The sequence below is a fragment of the Ovis aries genome, chromosome 22 (genome assembly GCF_016772045.2).
Source record: "Ovis aries strain OAR_USU_Benz2616 breed Rambouillet chromosome 22, ARS-UI_Ramb_v3.0, whole genome shotgun sequence".
In the NCBI taxonomy this organism is placed as follows: Eukaryota; Metazoa; Chordata; class Mammalia; order Artiodactyla; family Bovidae; genus Ovis; species Ovis aries.
Window position 1 is genome coordinate 23455234 of NC_056075.1, and position 18500 is coordinate 23473733.

At 37.3% G+C, this 18500-nt stretch overlaps 1 protein-coding gene across 12 annotated transcripts in view; it reads right to left on the reverse strand.

The window, feature by feature from the left end:
* Positions 1-18500, reverse strand: part of NT5C2 (5'-nucleotidase, cytosolic II) — a 149517-nt gene that overhangs the window by 28502 nt on the left and 102515 nt on the right. For 10 of the 12 annotated variants that reach the window (XM_060405163.1, XM_015103394.3, XM_015103392.3 and 7 more), the window contains one exon: positions 17825-17898. In XM_060405163.1, the coding sequence (XP_060261146.1) occupies positions 17825-17898 (74 nt within the window). Of the gene's footprint in view, positions 1-75; positions 17899-18500 lie in introns of those variants that run through there. The other 2 variants (XM_060405166.1, XM_060405164.1) reach the window with 1 other exon arrangement.

Consider the following 18500-nt stretch of genomic DNA (forward strand, 5'->3'; position numbering starts at 1 on the left):
CTGCTTCAAAAGACACTATCAAGAGAGTGAAAAAACAACACACAGAATGAGAGACAATATTTGCAAATCATATACCTGAAAAGAGATTAACATCCAGAATATTTAAACAGCTCCTACAACTCAACAACAAAACAAACAACCCATTTAAAAATTGGACAAAGAACTTTAGATACTTCTCCAAATAAGGTATACATATGGCTAATAAGCACATGAAAGATGCTCAACATTACCAGTCATTAGGAAAACGCAAATTAAAACCACAATGAGATACCAACTCACACCCATTAAGAGAGCTATTATCAAAATAAAAACAATAGAAACTTGAAAATAACAGGTTTTGGTTAAGGATGCAGAGAAACTGCAACCTGCTGGCATGGCTGATGGCTGATGGCAACGTAAAATGGTGTTATCACTGTGAAAAACAGTGTGGCAGTTTCCCCAAAAGTTATACATAGAATTACCATGTGATTCAGCAACTCCACCCCAGGGTATAGACCGAGAATAAGTGAAGGCAAGGACTGAAGCAGATACTTGTACACCATTGCTCATAGCAGCATTAGTCACAGATGCCAGAGGTGGAAGCAACCAAAGTATCCACTGACAGACAGTGGATAACAAAATGTGGTATATAAAAATAAGGTAACATTATTCAGCCTCAAAAAGGAATGAAATTCTGAGATATGATAACACATGGATGAAATCTGAAAACATCATTCTAGGAGATATGCTGCTGCTGCTGCCAAGTCGCTTCAGTCGTGCCCAACTCTGTGCAACCCTATAGACGGCAGCCCACCAGGCTCCTCTGTCTCTGGGATTCTCCAGGCAAGAACACTGGAGTGGGTTGCCATTTCCTTCTCCAATGTGCGAAAGTGAAAAGTGAAAGTGAAGTCGCTCAGTCATGTCTGACTCTTAGCGACCCCATGGACTGCAGCCCACCAGGTTCCTCCGTCCATGGAATTTTCCAGGCAAGAGTACTGGAGTGGGGTGCCACTGCCTTCTCTGCTAGGAGATATAAGCCAGACATGAAAAGACAAATATTCTACAACTCTACTATTTATATTAAATATCTAGAATAGGTAAGTTCACAGATACAGAAAGTAAATTAGAGGTTACAGGGGTTGAAGGGAGGAGGGAATGAAAAATTATTGCTTAATGGGTACAGGGCTTCCCTGATAGCTCAGTTCATAAAGAATCCACCTGCAATGCAGGAGACCCTGGTCCAATTCCTGGGTTGGGAAGATGCACTGGAGAAGAGATAAGCTACCCACTCCAGTATTCTTGGGCTTCCCTGGTAGCTCAGCTGGTAAAAAGAATCCACCTGCAATGTGGGAGACCTGTATTCAATCCCTAGGTTGGGAAGATCCCCTGCAGAAGGGAAAGGCTATCCACTCCAGTATTCTGGCCTGGAGAATTCCATGGACTGTATATGGGGTCGCAAAGAGTCGGACACAACTGAGAGACTTTCACAATGGGTACATAATTTCTGTTTGGGATGACGAAAAAGTTCTGGAAATGGACAGTAGTGAAGGTCGCACAACACTATGGATGTATTTAATACCACTCAATTACACGATTAGAAATGAAAAAACGGCTGTTATGAATATTTTACCACAATTTAAACAAAGGGAGGGAAAATGTGCTCTACCTTGTTTGAGATGTCTTCAGGGACAGTCCACCAGTATTATATAATACTTCTTACTTTAGAATTATTTTCCTCACCCCTTTAAATGCTTCTAACGCCAATAAGCTTGGTAAGAATACACAATTGCTGACAGAGACATGATCTGAGTACCCTGGACTTCAGTCCAAGCAAATACACCATGCAAATAACGTTCACTGAAATGTCAAGTGAGCTGAGTCAACTCCAGTAATAATAAAACAAGATCAGAGAGCACTGACTATGCCTGAGAGGATAGGATAAGAAACCAAAAGTCATGAGATGCTTCTGCAAGTAGCAGGATAATCTTCTGATTTACTGAGACCAAGAACTAGTTTATTTCTTCCCTGATGCTCCCAGTAGCTTCTTATTCTATCTTCCTTCCCCACTTTAGGCTTGTTAATGCAAAGTGATTAGGAATACGGGATTATTAAATTTCACCCCCAGTAGTTCATGATATGGTGTAGATAGGAGAGGAGGTCAGAAAAATCAAAAGAGTCTAAAACATATGTTCAATTTCTCCCAAGACTTTTTAATTGAAAAAAAAAAAAAAAGCACAAGTTTAGAATTCTAACAATAAAATATTTATATAGTACTCTGAAGCTTTATTCTCTTAAGATTGCTTCTATTAATAAAAACTAAAGAAAAACTGGATAAAACTACAGAACTCACCCTTATCTTTGATGGGTTCATTCCAAGAGCCCAACGGGATGCCTGAAACTGCTGCTGCTGCTAAGTCACTTCAGTCGTGTCCTACTCTGTGCGACCCCATAGAAGGCAGCAGGCTCCCCCGTCCCTGGGATTCTCCAGGCAAGAACACTGGAGTGGGTTGCCATTTTCTTCTCCAGTGCATGAAAGTGAAAAGTGAAAGTGAAGTCGCTCAGTCCTGTCCAACCCTTAGCGACCCCATGGACTGCAGCCTACCAGGCTCCTCCGTCCATGGGATTTTCCAGGCAAGAGTACTGGAGTGGGTTCCCATTTCCTTCTCTGGCCTGAAACTGTGGACAGTATCAAAGCTTACATATACTATTTTTTCCCTATACATACATACCTCTGATAAAGTTTATAAATTAGTCACAGTAGGAGATGAACAATTACCACACAATTGCACTCATCTCACACGCTAGTAAAGTAATGCTCAAAATTCTACAAGCTAGGCTTCAGCAATGTATGAACCGTGAACTTCCAGATGTTCAAGCTGGTTTTAGAAAAGGCAGAGGAACCAGAGATCAAATTGCCAACATCCTCTGGATAATGGAAAAAGCAACAGAGTTTCAGAAAAACATCTATTTCTGCTTTATTGACTATGCCAAAGCCTTTGACTGTGTGGATCACGATAAACTGTGGAAAATTCTGAAAGAGATGGGAAAACCAGATCACCTGACCTGCCTCTTGAGAAACCTATATGCAGGTCAGGAAACAACAGTTGGAACTGGACATGGAACAACAGACTGGTTCCAAATAGGAAAAGGAGTACGTCAAGGCTGTCTATTGTCACCCTGCTTATTTAATTTCTATGCAGAGTACATCATGAGAAACGCTGGGCTGAAGGAAGCACAAGTAGGAATCAAGATTGCCGGGAGAAATATCAATAACCTCAGATATGCAGATGACACCACCCTTATGGCAGAAAGTGAAGAAGAAGTAAAGAGCCTCTTGATGAAAGTGAAAGAGGAGAGTGAAAAAGTTGGCTTAAAGTTCAACATTCAGAAAACGAAGATCATGGCATCTGGTCCCGTCACTTCATGGGAAATAGATGAGGAAACAGTGTCAGATTTTATTTTGGGGGGCTCCAAAATCACTGCAGATGGTGACTGCAGCCATGAAAGTAAAAGATGCTTACTCCTTGGAAGAAAAGTTATGACCAACCTAGACAGCATATTCAAAAGCAGAGACATTACTTTGTCAACAAAGGTCCATCTAGTCAAGGCTATGGTCTTTCCAGCAGTCATGTATGGATGTGAGAGTTGGACTATAAAGAAAGCTGACCACCGAAGAATTGATTCTTTTGAACTGTGGTGTTGAAGAAAGCTCTTGAGAATCCTTTGGACTGCAAGGAGCTCCAACCAGTCCATCCTAAACGAGATTAGTCCTGGGTGTTCACTGGTAGGAGTGATTTTGAAGCTGAAACTCCAATACTTTGGCTACCTGATGCAAAGGGCTGACTCATTGGAAAAGACTGATGCTGAGAGGGATTGGGGGCAGGAGGAGAAGGGGACGACAGAGAATGAGATGGCTGGATGTCACCACCGACTCAATGGACATGGGTTTGGGTGGACTCTGGGAGTTGGTGATGGACAGGGAGGCCTGGCATGCTGCGGTTCATGGGGTCGCAAAGAGTCAGACACGACTGAGCGACTGAACTGAACTGAACTGAAGAGATGAATAATGATAACAAAATAGAACAATTATACCAATATACTGTAATAAAAGTTACATGATCCTTCTTTCTCAAAATATGTACAAATTTAATGCCTTTCCCATCTTAACTAAGCACTCATCACACAAACAGTAGCCAAAGTTTTCATGATTTTCTAGTTCCTTTTACACAATTTCATGAACAGAATATTCATTCTTACTATGGACCTTAGTAACCTTAGCATATGATTTTTTTTCCCTTATTGAGAATTTTTTTCATTTAAAGGCTTCTCTTCAGCATATACACACTGCCAGCATCATTACTCTTGCTCTTTGGGGCCACTAATAAAAAATAAAGGTCACTTGAACACAAGCACTGTGATATCATGACAGCTGATTTAATAACTGAGAGGGCTACTAAATGACTAACAGGGAGGACACCCTGGACAGAGGGATGATTCATATTCTGGGTGGGAAGAAACAGGAAGGTATAAGAGTCCATAAAGCTACTCAGAATAATGTGTAATTTAAAGCTTATGAATTGTTTATTTCTACAATTTTCCATTTAAATATTTTCAGACCACAGTTGACTATGGGTAAATGAAGCCATCAAAAGTGAAACTGTTGATAAAGGGGCGACTACTGTATCTGTAGTTTAAGGATGAGGACTACATTTAGACGCCAGAGCAAGATGGATTTTGCTTTATGGAGAATTCCCATTTTGGGGGAAAAAAGAAGGGTTATCTTCTATGTTTATGAACTTTTTCCAATTATTAGGTTCTTATCAAGAGGTGAGTAAATAACTTCTGTACCTCTGATAGCTGGGAGCAGCAAGAGAAATGGAAACTGACTTGGTTGTAAGTTTTAGCTAGGAGGTGCAGTGGTAAAGAATCCACCTGCCAATGCAAGGGTCTGGCAAGACCCCTTCGAATAGAAAATGGCAACCCCCTCCAGTATTCTTGCCTGGAAAATTCCATGGACAGAGGAGCTTAGTGGGCTACCATCCATCGGGTCATAAAGAGTCAGACACAACTGAGCAACTGAGTGTACAAACGTGTGGGTCTTAAGTCAATGTACAAGCCACATACAAGTCATTTTACCTGTTGACTCTGGGGCCTTATTTGTAAAATGGAGCTTTGCTATTGCTGTTTAGTCACTAAGTCAAGTCCAGTTTTTTACCGACCCCCTGGACTGTATCCACCAGGCTCCTCTGTCCATGGAATTTTCCAGGCAAGAATACTGGGGTGGATTACCATTTCCTTCTCCAGGGGATCTTCCAGACTAAGGGACTGAACCTGCAGCTCCTTCACTAGTAGGCAGATTCTTTACCTAGTGATTCCTATCTCAGAGGGTTGATGTGAGAATTAAAAGCTACACTGTATGTAAAGTACATTTCATAGCTCCTAATGAAAGTGAAAGTATTAGTGGGTGAGTCATGTTCGACTCTTTGCAACCCTATGGACTGTAGCCCACCAGGCTCCTCTGTCCATGGGATTCTCCAGGCAAGAATATTGTAGTGGGTTGCCATGCCCTTCTGCAGTGGATCTTCCTGACCCAGGGATCAAACCTGGGTTCCTGCACTGCAGGCAGATTCTTTACCATCTGAGACATCAGGGAAGTCCAAGGGTGACTTTTCTTTGTGAAGGGCATTAAGTAAATATTAGTGAACCTTCCCCCACACCCCACTCCTACCCAAAAATGTTGTGCTACTCTCCCTTGGGATAAATTTCTGAAAACAATTCTACATATATAATTTTGATGTTAATTCTATGGAACTTACTGCATGTTTAAGTTTTTCATGCAACCCAAAAGTCAACTAGTTCTTTCCACTTAAAGGAGTCTTACTGTTTCAAAAAAGCAAATAACTCCCCTTGTACTTATCAGAAGCATATCAGTGATACCTCTGTCCTAAAGTAAAAATTTTAAGTAAGAACCTTTTCCCCGAAATCTATTTCTTCAGTATGATCCTGCTAAGAAATAACCCTTCACTGAAAACACTGCTTAATTTCTATGGAAACATAATCTGATGCCAAATACTTTGTCATTAAGAATCTACTCAGAAAAGAACTTTAACTTTCTATTTTTTGTGATCATTGGCATTACTTAAGAAGAAAATTCAAAACAGTGATTAAATATTCCACTGTCAACATTTCAGGATTACAGGTTTCCCCACAATTTAGAGGAATATAAATGAGTTTAATTAATATTGATACTTTTCTCCTTAGAGTTTCCCTTATGCTCAAGTTCAGCATACTAACATTTTGGTATCACCAGTCAGAGCAAGAAAAGTACTTTCCCTGCATTTATCATTTTACATATATTCATTATTCCATTCAAACCTTATACCAATAGTTCATCCCTATAACCCTGCCCTGTTTTTGAAGTAAATGAAGAGGTTAAGCAACATGCTAGTAGCCAAGAGCTAGTACAAGGCAGAGATGGGACCCAGATCCAGGTCTCCCATTCCTCTTTCTCTCCAACCACAGAGCCTCTAAGGTAAAGATGAAAAATGAGACTGGGTCTAAACTCAGCGTATATGGAACTTACCCTTCAAAACAGAAAAAGAGCTATCCTGGCTTGTGTGTGTGTGTGTTTTTTTTTTTAATCACTTTTTTATACCAAGATTCCACTGGTTTTTCTAGCGGTCATGTGTGGAAGTGAGAGTTGGACTGTGAAGAAGGCTGAGCACCGAAGAATTGATGCTTTTGAACTGTGGTGCTGGAGAAGACTCTTGAGAGTCCCTTGGACTGCAAGGAAATAAGTGTTCATTGGAAGGACTGATGCTAAAGCTGAAACTCCAGTACTCTGGCCACCTCATGCAAAGAGTTGACACATTGGAAAAGACCCTGATGCTGGGAGGGGTTGAGGGCAGGAGGAGAAGGGGACGAGAGAGGATGAGATGGCTGGATAGCATCACTGACTTGATGGACGTGAGTCTGAGTGAACTCTGGGCATTGGTGATGAACAGGGAGGCCTGGCGTGCTGCAATTCACGGGGTCACAAGAGCTGGACACGACTAAGGGACTGAACTGAACTGGACTGACACTTAACAGCTAGTGACTAGCATTTTGCTTGTTAAAGAAACCACGTTTTGGAGATTAGCAGTCTGTCAGAAAGTGATGATCTATTACCATGAGGAGGTGATCTTAAGCACATTATGTGACTCAGTTAATCATAAAAGATCTTGTTTGAAACTTCAGCAATAAATTCTAGGTATAATATTATAAAACTAAGTAACAAAATACTAACAGTAATGGAAACCCCAGGTCTGTTTATGCCTATATGCCACTTGAAAAATGAACAAGAACTAAACCTCAAAAGCTCAAGTCCTCCTTTCGTTTTCTATTTTCACTCTTCTGTCCACTGTTAGTAACAACAAATTCTGCAACATAACATTTTTAGGAGTCCTGTATGCAAACAAAATCAAAGAAACAAAATTAACAAATAGTACAGATTGGTCCCTTCATTCTATGGAGCAGGAGTAATGTGGTTAAAAACAACTTTCTTGCTCTCTCACAAGTTCAAAAACCTAATCTTAGGTCAACTATCAAGACCTTTTAGGGCTTGGTTTGTCCTGGAGAATGCACTTATAAGTCTGATCCATCTGTCTGTCTCACTGAGGCACAAAAAGGCTAAACATTACTCTCAGATAAAGACCACAAACACAAATTCCGAGGTCTAGAAAGGACCTACACTAGACAACTTAATAAAATAGGAAACCAGAACACAGTTCATCACTTGTTGGTAACGAAGCTAATATACAAGACTAAGTATGATGCTTGCTCCTTGGAAGAAAAGATATGACCAACCTGGATAGCATATTAAAAAGCAGAGAGACATTGCTTTGCCAACAAAGGTCCGTCTAGTCAAAGCGATGGTTTTTCCAGTAGTCATGTATGGATGTGAGTTGGACTGTAAAGAAAGCTGAGCACCGAAGAATTGATGCTTTTGAACTGTGGTGTGGAGAAGACTCTTGAGAGTCCCTTGGACTGCAAGGAGATCAAACCAGTCAATCCTAAAGGAAATCAATAGCAAATATTCATTGGAAGGACTGATGCTGAAGCTGAAGCTCCAACACTTTGGCCAACTGATGAGAAAAACTGACTCACTAGAAAAGACCCTGATGTTAGGAAAGATTGAAGGCAGGAAGAGAAGGGGACAACAGAGGATGAGATGGGTGGATGGCATCACCGACTCGATGGATCCGAGTTTGAGCAAGCTCCGGAAGTTGGTGATGGACAGGGAAGCCCAGCGTGCAGCATTCCATGGGGTTGCAAAGAGTCAGACATGACTAAGCAACTGAACTGAAGTATGACCTAGATTCTAAACACTGACTTTTGTATACATTTAATCTGTTATTTAGTAGACAAACTGGTTATACTGTAATTAATGTACATAATTCCATTAGAGAAATAAAGTGTTAACCTAGAGTACTGCAGAGATGAAGCTTTAAATAAATACCAATACTGGCATTAATTCTATAGGCAGGTTTCAGGATTAAAACTGATTCAGGTCCAAAAATTCTCTGTTTGCAAGTTTTAATTTTTATCTATACAAAAATGTCAATCTTACATAGAAATCCTGCAAATAAACTAATAAAAACAAAAAAAAAGTATAGCTTGCTTTAATCACAAGGATAGCTGATGATAAAGGGATCTTCTCATAAAAAAAATAACTATGTGAGGTATGAGGCTGATATTGGGATGAGATGAAGACAGTGAAGCTCCCATCAGAATGGATTGTTACTGAACACTGTGATTCACTTCACTCAATGAATAAATGTACCAAACTCTAAGCAAAATCATTAAATTTTTGAAAATTAATATAAGGCCATCTGGCCACCTGATGAGAAGAGCCAACTCATTGGAAAAGATCCTGATGCTGGGAAAGATGGAAGGCAAAAGGAGAAGGGGACAGAAGAGGAGGAGATGGTTAGATAGTATCACTAACTCAACGGACATGAATTTGAGCAAACTCTGGGAGGTAGGGGAGGAGAAAGAAAGCCTGGTGTGCTGCAGTCCACAGGGTCACAGAGAGTCGGACACAACTTAGCAATACAACAAAAACAAAATCAATTTCTCTTTTAATAAACTAAAAGAACAAAAACCCCACAACTTAATTTCATTCTGTCAAAGGTTCATATGGAACCTTTGACACCACTGATGGTAAACTGCAAGTCTGGAATAATTACATACACAGCTTAACATGCTTAGAGTCCATGTATGCATTCTTACCTTAGTTATCCTCTTTCTTATTTATTAGTGATAAATCAAAGTTTTAAGTGATTATTTACCACTAATTTTATCAACCCTGACATCTGACATGAAGATGAGGATTATCAAAGCCAATCTTCTTACCGATCAGTATGGACTAAAAGTGACCCAAAGCTAACCTAATCCATGACACCTCTCCTGCCAAAGAAGGTCTCCTATGGTCATTTTCTAGACCCAAACAGAACTGTTTTCTTATGAAAATAGCTTAACTCCCCCAAATTAGATTCCATCCCAAACTCTGTCCATGGAAAGGTCATACATATTTCAAACGTGTAAACACGGGAAGAGAAACTTTGAGAAAACCTATGTAGTTGTTTTCTCTGAAAAAATTTAGGCAAGATTTACAGTGTGATAAAGTAGGCCCTGAAACCATAACCACCTTCTCTTACTGAATGAACCATTCCAAAACAAGACTGCCACATGAGACGCAATGTCCTATCCAGACTCTTCAGAAACACCGATCCTCACCTTACTATCAATCTCCCTACATTCTCAGAGAAGGCGATGGCACCCCACTCCAGTACTCTTGCCTGGAAAATCCCATGGACAGAGGAACCTGGTGGGCTGCAGTCCATAGGGTCTCGAAGAGTTGGACAAGACTGAGCGACTTCACTTTCACTTTTCACTTTCATGCATTGGAGAAGAAAATGGCAACCCACTCCAGTGTTCTTGCCTGGAGAATCCCAGGGACGGGGGAGCCTGGTGGGCTGCCTTCTATGGGGTCGCACAGAGTAGGACATGACTGAAGCAACTTAGCAGCAGCAGTACTGCATTCCAACTCTGAAAACCAGTAATCCATCTATGCTGTAAATGATAACCCTGTATCACTCAAAATATCACTTGCCAGAATAGCCAATTCATAGATTATGCTAGATAGCAACTTTATAGCATATCTAACCATTTCATTCCAGATAAAATGAATGTTTATTAGCTTGTTCCTTCTCCCAATTAAAAACAAAAAAGTAAATGTTTATTGAATGTCTCTTCTTTAGGAATAGTTACACAAAAAAGGTAGCCATTTACTGTAACAGCTACTATTTATTAAGCACTTAATATATACTGAGCTATTGATAATACTGGCTTCCCTAATAGCTCAGTTGGTAAAGAATCTGCCTGCAATGAAGGAGGCCAAAGTTTGATTCCAGGGTCAGGAAGATGCCCTGGAGGAGGGATAGGGTACCCACTCCAGTATTCTGGCCTGGAGAATGCCATGGACTATACAGTCCATGAGGTCGCAAAGAGACAGACACAACTGAGCAACTTTCACTACTTCTAGTTATTGATAATACTAAAAAAAAAAAAAAAGCTAAAACAACTAAGCCCTTAACCGCCAAACTCTAAAGTCAATACAAGGGGAAAAAATGAAACAAAGTGTATTGTGCCACATTTCACTCCACATAGAGAATTGGCATATTTCATTAAAGCCTGAAGCAAGAAAGTAGGTCAACAACATCAAAGATATTAATGGTGCTGAGAGAATACAGAAGCAAAACAATCAAACTTAAAAGTTATAATCAGAAATTAAAGTTATTATTGCCTGCTGCTGCTGCTAAGTCGTTTCAGTCGTGTCCGACCCTGTGCGACCCCATAGACAGCAGCCCACCAGGCTCCCCTGTCCCTGGGATTCTCCAGGCAAGAATACTGGAGTGGGTTGCCATTTCCTTCTCCAATGCATGAAAGTGAAAAATGAAAGTGAAGTCAGTCAGTCATGTCTGACTCTTAGCGACCACATGGACTGCAGCCCACCAGGCTCCCCTGTCCCTGGGATTCTCCAGGCAAGAATACTGGAGTGGGTTGCCATTTCCTTCTCCAATGCATGAAAGTGAAAAGTGAAAGTGAAGTTTCTCAGTCATGTCTGACTCTTAGCAACCCCATGGACTGCAGCCTACCAGGCTCCTCTATCCATGGGATTTTCCAGGCAAGAGTACTGGAGTAGGGTGCCATATTATTGCCTAGGTCCTAATAAAAAATATAAACCAAATGAAGAAACTGCCTGGAATATCTGCATAGTACTTTAATAATTTTCTAAGTACTGTTTTTATAGTTAACAATTATCACAAAAGCAGGTTACAACCTCAAAGTCATAATTAATTTAAAATCATCACTAAATTTAATTCTTCCTCATTCTCAAGCACTCATTGAAACCAAAAGGTGGTTCTTTTTTTCTTGGCAGAGGTTAAAGGGTGGGGGATTAATAACATAGATAAACCCCTAGCTAGACTGATGAAGGAAAAAAAAGGTACAAATTACCAGTATCAGGAATGAAAACAAGGACATTACTACAGATCCTACAGACATCAAAAGAATAATTTTAAAACATTATGAATTATTTGATGTCAATAAATTTGAAACTTAGATGAAAAGATACAAATTATCAAAATTGATACAGGAAGAAATAGAAACTGACTAGCCCCATATTTTTGTTTAAAAGTTGAATGTATAATTTGAAGTGAAAGTCGCTCAGTTATGTCCAACAGACCACCATGGACTATACAGTCCATGGAATTCTCTGGGCCAGAATACTGAAGTGGGTAGCCTTTCCCTTCTCCAGGGGATCTTCCCAACCCAGGGATCAAACTCAAGTCTCTCACACTGCAGGCAGATTCTTTACCAGCTGAGCCACAAGGGAAGCCCAAGCATACTAGAGTGGGTAGCTTATTCCTTCTCCAGCAGATCTTCCCCATCTGGGAATTGAACCGGGGTCTCCTGCATTACAGGCGGATTCTTTACCAACTGAGCTATCAGGGAAGCTCAATAATTTGAAACCTTCTCCCAGAAAGATAATTCCTGGCCTACATAGCTTCACTAGTTAATCTTATTGAATATTTAAGGAACATGTACATGACCAAGTATATGACCAAGGAGGATTTATTCCAGGAATGCAAAACTGGTTTAATATTCAAAAATCAGTCAGGGCAATTCACCCTTTTAATAGACTAAAAAAGAAAAAAAACACATAATCATCTCAACAGACAGAAAAACATCTAATGAAATTTAGCACCCATTCACATTAAAAAACAAAGCAAATCAGAACTCTCAAAAAATTAGGAATAAAAGGGAACTTCCTCAACCTGATAAAAATTATTTACATAAAACCAACACCTTATTTAACAGTGAAAAACTGAACATTCTCTCCCTAAGATCAAGAACACTTAGGAAGTTAATTCAACATGGTACAAAGGTTTTAGTCAGCACAATGAAGACAAAAAAATTTTTTAATAAAATAAATTATAAAGATATATGGGCTTCCCTGGTGGCTCAGTTGGTAAAGAATCTGCCTGCAATACAGGAAACCTGGTTTTGATCCCTGGGTTGGGAAGATCCCATGGAGAAGAAAATGGCAACCCTCTCCAGTATTCTCGCTGGGAAATCCCATGGACAGAGGAAACTAGTAGACTACATACAGTCCACAGGGTCGCAAAAATCATACACAACTTAGCGACCAAACCACAATAAAGATATATAGATTGGAAAGGAAAAATTGAATCATTTGCAGATGATATGATCATAAAAGTAGATAATTCTAAGGAATCTACAAAAGAGTTACTAGAACTAATAAGCAAATTAAGCAGGTCACAGGACACAAAAACACACTGCATTCCCAAATGCTAATGACAAAAAAAATAGAAAGTGGAATGTAAAACACCATTTAAAACTACATTAAAATATGAAATATTTAACAGATAAATGTAACAAAATATGTATGAAAACTTTATACCAAAAATCACAAAAAAATGTTAAGGTACTAAAGAAGATTAGGTAAATCAAATGATGTATCATGTTCATGGACTGGAAGATTCTACATAGTTAAGATAGTTAAGATGTCAAATGGAATAAGGGATGAAGGCAATCATAAGCAAAACCCCATCCAGGCTTTTTTGAAAAACTGACGAGTTTATTCTAAAATGTATACAGAAATATGAAGGACCTAAAATATCAAAATAATTTGAGAAAAGAATAAAGTTAAAGGACTTAACACTACCTTACTGTAAGACTAACTATAAACCTACAATAACCAGTCAAGATCATGTGACATTCACTGAGATGAATGGACTAGAATGTCAATAGATAGACTAACACATATTGGTCAATTCAGTCACAAGATATGTATCTGACAGAGGATCAGCATTCAGAATACATACAGAACTTCTATAATTGACAATAAAAAGATAAACAACCCAATTAAAACATAAGCATTTGAACAGGCACTTCACGAAACACATATACCCAGTAAGTACATAAAGATTTTCAACATCACTAGTTATCAGAGAAATACAAAATAAAGTCACAGTGAAATAACACTACATATTCACTAGAATGCTAAAATTCAAAGGACTGACAATATCAAGTGCAGACAGGAGTGAAGCAACTAGAATTTGCATGTTTTCTGGGTACAAATTTAAAATAGTATCACTACTTTGAAAAACCATTTGTCAGTTTCCCACAAGGTAAACATTATCTGGCAATTACACTCCTAAATGTTTTCCTAGAAAAAAATAAAAATATACATCCACAAAAAGACTCCTACATATATGTTAACAGTTTTACTCACAATAGCCCCAAACTGGAAACAATCCAAATGCCCATCAATAGATAAATGGACACACAAATTGCAGCATAAAAACAAAGGACTGCTACCTGGTCTCCCGACCCAAAAAAGTAAAGCTTAAAGAGAAAAGAGAAGTTCATAATTTTTACTGGTTAGCATCACTAGTAATAAGACCTATTATGGGCCCCTGGTATCATACTCTAAGAAAGGCACATACTGCTGTGGTATTCTTCCCAAATATGCACAATACTTCAATCTATTCATGGAAAAAAAATAAATCAGACAAATCCAAATTGTGAAACATTCTACAAAAACATCTAACCAGGACTTTTCAAGTGTGTCAAAGCAATGAAAGATATGAAAGACTCAGGAAGCATCACAGAAGAGACAAAGGAAATACAACAACTAAATCCAATGTGAAATTCTGGTTTGGACCTTGAATCAGAATAAAAGGATTTTAGTTTATAAACTGAATAAAGTTTGTTGTTCAATTAACAGTATTGTACTAATGTTAATTTCTTAGTTTTTATTGTCCTACAGTCAACCATGGGTCAAGTAAGACATTACCATAGGAGAGAATAAAGGCAAACTATTACTTTTGCAACTTTTCCATAAATCTAAAAATATTTCAAAATAAAAAGTTTAAAAAGTTAGGACTAAAAAAAAAAGAATGAACTACCTACTGACAGACACAACATGAATGAATCACAAAAACATTATGCTAAGCAAAAGAAGTCAGAAACAGAGTACATCAGTGTATGACTCCATTTATATGAAATTCTGGAAAGGTAAAATTAATCTGTAGTGACAAAAAGCCATGGGGGCAAAGAGAGGAGAAGGAGGAGAAGTAACTTCACAAAGGCAGTGAGGGAACTTTCTGTAGTGATAGAAAAACTCTCTATCTTAATTGCAGTGATGATGGTTGCTGGTTACATAGGCATATACATTTTGTCAAAGTCAATCTATATAATTAAAATGCATGTATTTCATTGTATGTAACTTATTCTTCAATAAGGTTTATTAAAAATTTTAAAATAAGCCCATGCTTAAAAGTATTTAACTTGAATAATTAGTGTATATTTTATATTGGGTAAACATAAAATACCATGATTGATTCTTAAACTGATATATTAAAACTTATGCACCTAAATTTTTCATTCAATAAATATTCACTGAGCAACTACTATACTCCAGATTTTAGGCCACACATAGGACATAAATGTGAAAAAGAAACTCCTTACCCTTGAGGAACTAGTAGGCCAAAGAGGAGACAAGCAAGTGAACAAAAACTGCAAGTGAATTACAAATTGCTCTGGGGGGTGATATACCAAGGTGTCAGGATTGCAGAGAAGACAATGTCTCAGAAGAGGCTTCAGAGAGAATACAAGCCCTTTCCAAGAATTCATCCTGTGAGGTTACTCCACTTATTTCAGGGATATTTATCCCAAATACTCAAAGCTTTCAAAAAAACACTACTTTTAGTCTTGTCACTGTACTTTATGGCACATTTTTCTCGTGAAAAGTCCTTAGTACTTCAAGAGTGTGGTTTGTTTGTTTAAAAACCAAAAGTTATTCTGACAAATTTTATGAATATTTATTATGGCAAACAGGTGGCAGTATAAAATCAGTAAAATTGTTTTCCTACATGCTTTATGAAGTGAAGGCAATACCACAAGGATAGTCACAATGGTTTTCATCCAAAATAGAACTACTGGAATAATATATAGTCTCTCAAGGGGGCTACTTAAAGAGCTTTGTCTTTTTGGGTGCTTAAGTCTTGGCTGGTTTGTCTGCAGGGGAGGGGGAAGTGCGTATCACTTTCAAATTACACCTTGCTATAAACTGTCATTATTCAAAATACAATGTAAACTTATATTCATATATATTATATACATATATATACATGCACGCTTAAGTCTGAATCTTAGTTCAGCTATATCACAACTGAATGTCTTTAGATAAAGCCCTCAAAATCTTAGTGTCCTCTGTAAAATGAAGACAATAATAGTAGAATCTGCCTCATAGGATTCTGTATTAAATAAGTGATGTGAATGAGATAATCTGCATATTAAATGAAATAACCTATGTAAAACACTTAGAACAAGGCTTGGCATATAATAAGTACTTAATAAATGATAATAATCACTATTACACTAATATATAGCAAAGTATAGTGTCTAAACTAAGAATAAACATTAAAACATAAAGTAAGATTACAAAAAAAAAAAAGCATATAAAAAGAAGAAACCATTAGGTAGCTTTAAAGTTTAGAAACCAAGATTCAGTGACTTTTTTGTTAAACAAGAGAATTCCTTTTTAAAGTATTCTATAGAATATACAGTTATCTCAATGCTCAGTAACAAAATCCACCAGGCACATTACAAGTTTCCAACGAATACTTATTGAACTACTTCAATACAGTAAGATGACCTTAGCAACCAAGAAAAAAAAGTTTGCCACTTTCCAGCCCCATTAACTTCTATCTCTGCTTTAGTTAATACCCCTTTCAGCTGCCAAATGATCTTCTTTTCCCTGGACAGCAGAATTCTAGAAAGGAGAAACTGCAGGATTTTCTTCCAATTTGGACAACAAGATCTACACTGAGAAAGCATAGTGTTTCTAACTGCTTTCTGATAAGAATATCTGAAAGTGCCCGTGTCCAACTGGGAAAATATAAAAAAGAATCTACTGCAAAAACAGCTTAAAGGTTAAAGAAAACTAAATAAATAGCAAAGACTATAGAGAGAAGAAAGAAAAATTAAAATCAAGTCAGTGTATATTTTCAATACATAACTTGTTTGGTAAAATATACCCACATCCATGTAACAAGTACCTATAAACTACATGTGCTCATTTTGTACATTTTTAATATTAACTTATAGTTTCCTAAATTGAACATCAAATTGAGATTTATCTAATTTGAGATGGAAGTCAATTTTCTAACACTGCTATATAAAGTTTCTGAAGATAAATGAATTAATACATTTTAATGTTTTGTGTACTTAAAGACAATAGCTTTAGAGAAAATTTCTGAAAGACTCTGAGTTGTGCACATGTGCAGGTACAAACATATAAACATGTGTGCTCAACTCAGTTCTTCACCCCCTTTTTTTTAGGTTTTTTTTTTTTTTTGAAGTAAAATTGATTTGCTATGTTGGTATTAGCTTCAGGTGTACAGCAAAGTGATTCAGTTATATATATATATACACACATATATATATATATATTCTTTTTCAGATTCTTTTCCCTTATAGATTATAAGATATTGAATATATAGTTTCCTGTGCTGTAGAGTTATCTCAATGCTCAGTAACAACATGAGATTTTTGATTTTGAACCTTGTTGTTCATCCCTACCTCTTAAATTAAGTGACATTTTTGCCAGACTGCAAATACTTTAATAAAAACTTCATAAGTTCTCAAAATATGTTGCAACTATTGGCTAATACATTAAGTATTTCAAATATATCTCAGAGATAGAAAAGCAAAAACAACAATGCTGGTGTCTAAGGTCTATTTGATAATGAAAAAAGTAATAGCTCTAGCTTTTAAAGTCTTTACATAGTATACGTGTAATAATTTCAAAAGAAAATCAACACATTTTCCATTTGTCTTAAGAATAACATTGAAATTTTTAACTGATAAAAGTTTACCTGTGGTAGACAGACACAAAATTCCATCCTTGAAGAACAGCTTAATAAAGTAAAAGCCAGAAGTGCACAAATATACATATTAATGCATACTTTCATCGTATCATTTCTTACCAGGGTCTCTAATTTAGCACTTGTTCTACCTGTACAATCTAAATCTCAAGGAAATCTGATCACATCTGATAAATTCAATTTCACAAATGTCAATGAAAGCAGCCTGGTAACAAGAGCTTCTGGCAGCTAAATATGTGACTACATCAACAAGTGTTTATTGAAAGGTCTAGTGTGTTGTTGTATCCTAAGTAGTAGTTCTTAAGCAATCAGAAAGTGCTACTCACCAGCGAGTGTATAATCCATGTCAAAACCAAAACACTTTATTTTTTCCATGGCTAAACTCCGGTTCACAAACACCCTAAAGAAAAAACAGAGTAAAAAATGATAACACTGTAGCCAAAAAAAAAATTAAGTTCAATGGAATTATCTGGCTATCTTTCTAGATGTCATTTAAATACCAATATTAAGATTCACAATATAAATTATTCAAGTTCTCCTTATACCATAGGTGTTATCAGATACATTCAATAGGAAAACATATGAATTTTCTTATTGTGTCTTTATTTTAACAATGCTGTGTACTCAAGATTTCAAAGAATCAGTTCTCCTTTTCTAAGTCTGACCCCATAAAATAGCTTATTTCTGAGATTTTATAATTCATTCACTCATTTATAATATATTTAATGAACAGAGGTTCACTTAAAGCCCATCATATGCCATACACTAAAGACATAAATATAAACAGATTTATTCAACAAATACTTACCAAATGCGTACTGTATACCAGGCACTGTGATATGGCAGAGAATAAAACAGTCCCTGCCCTAATGGTACTTATATTTTAACTGATTTCTATCCTTGAGGAATTCAGCAGTAGCAGGAGAGAGGCTTAAGCAACTAGTTAAAGTATTTCAATAAATGCTATAAAATAACATGCGGGAGAGAGCACAAGTTGTTTGA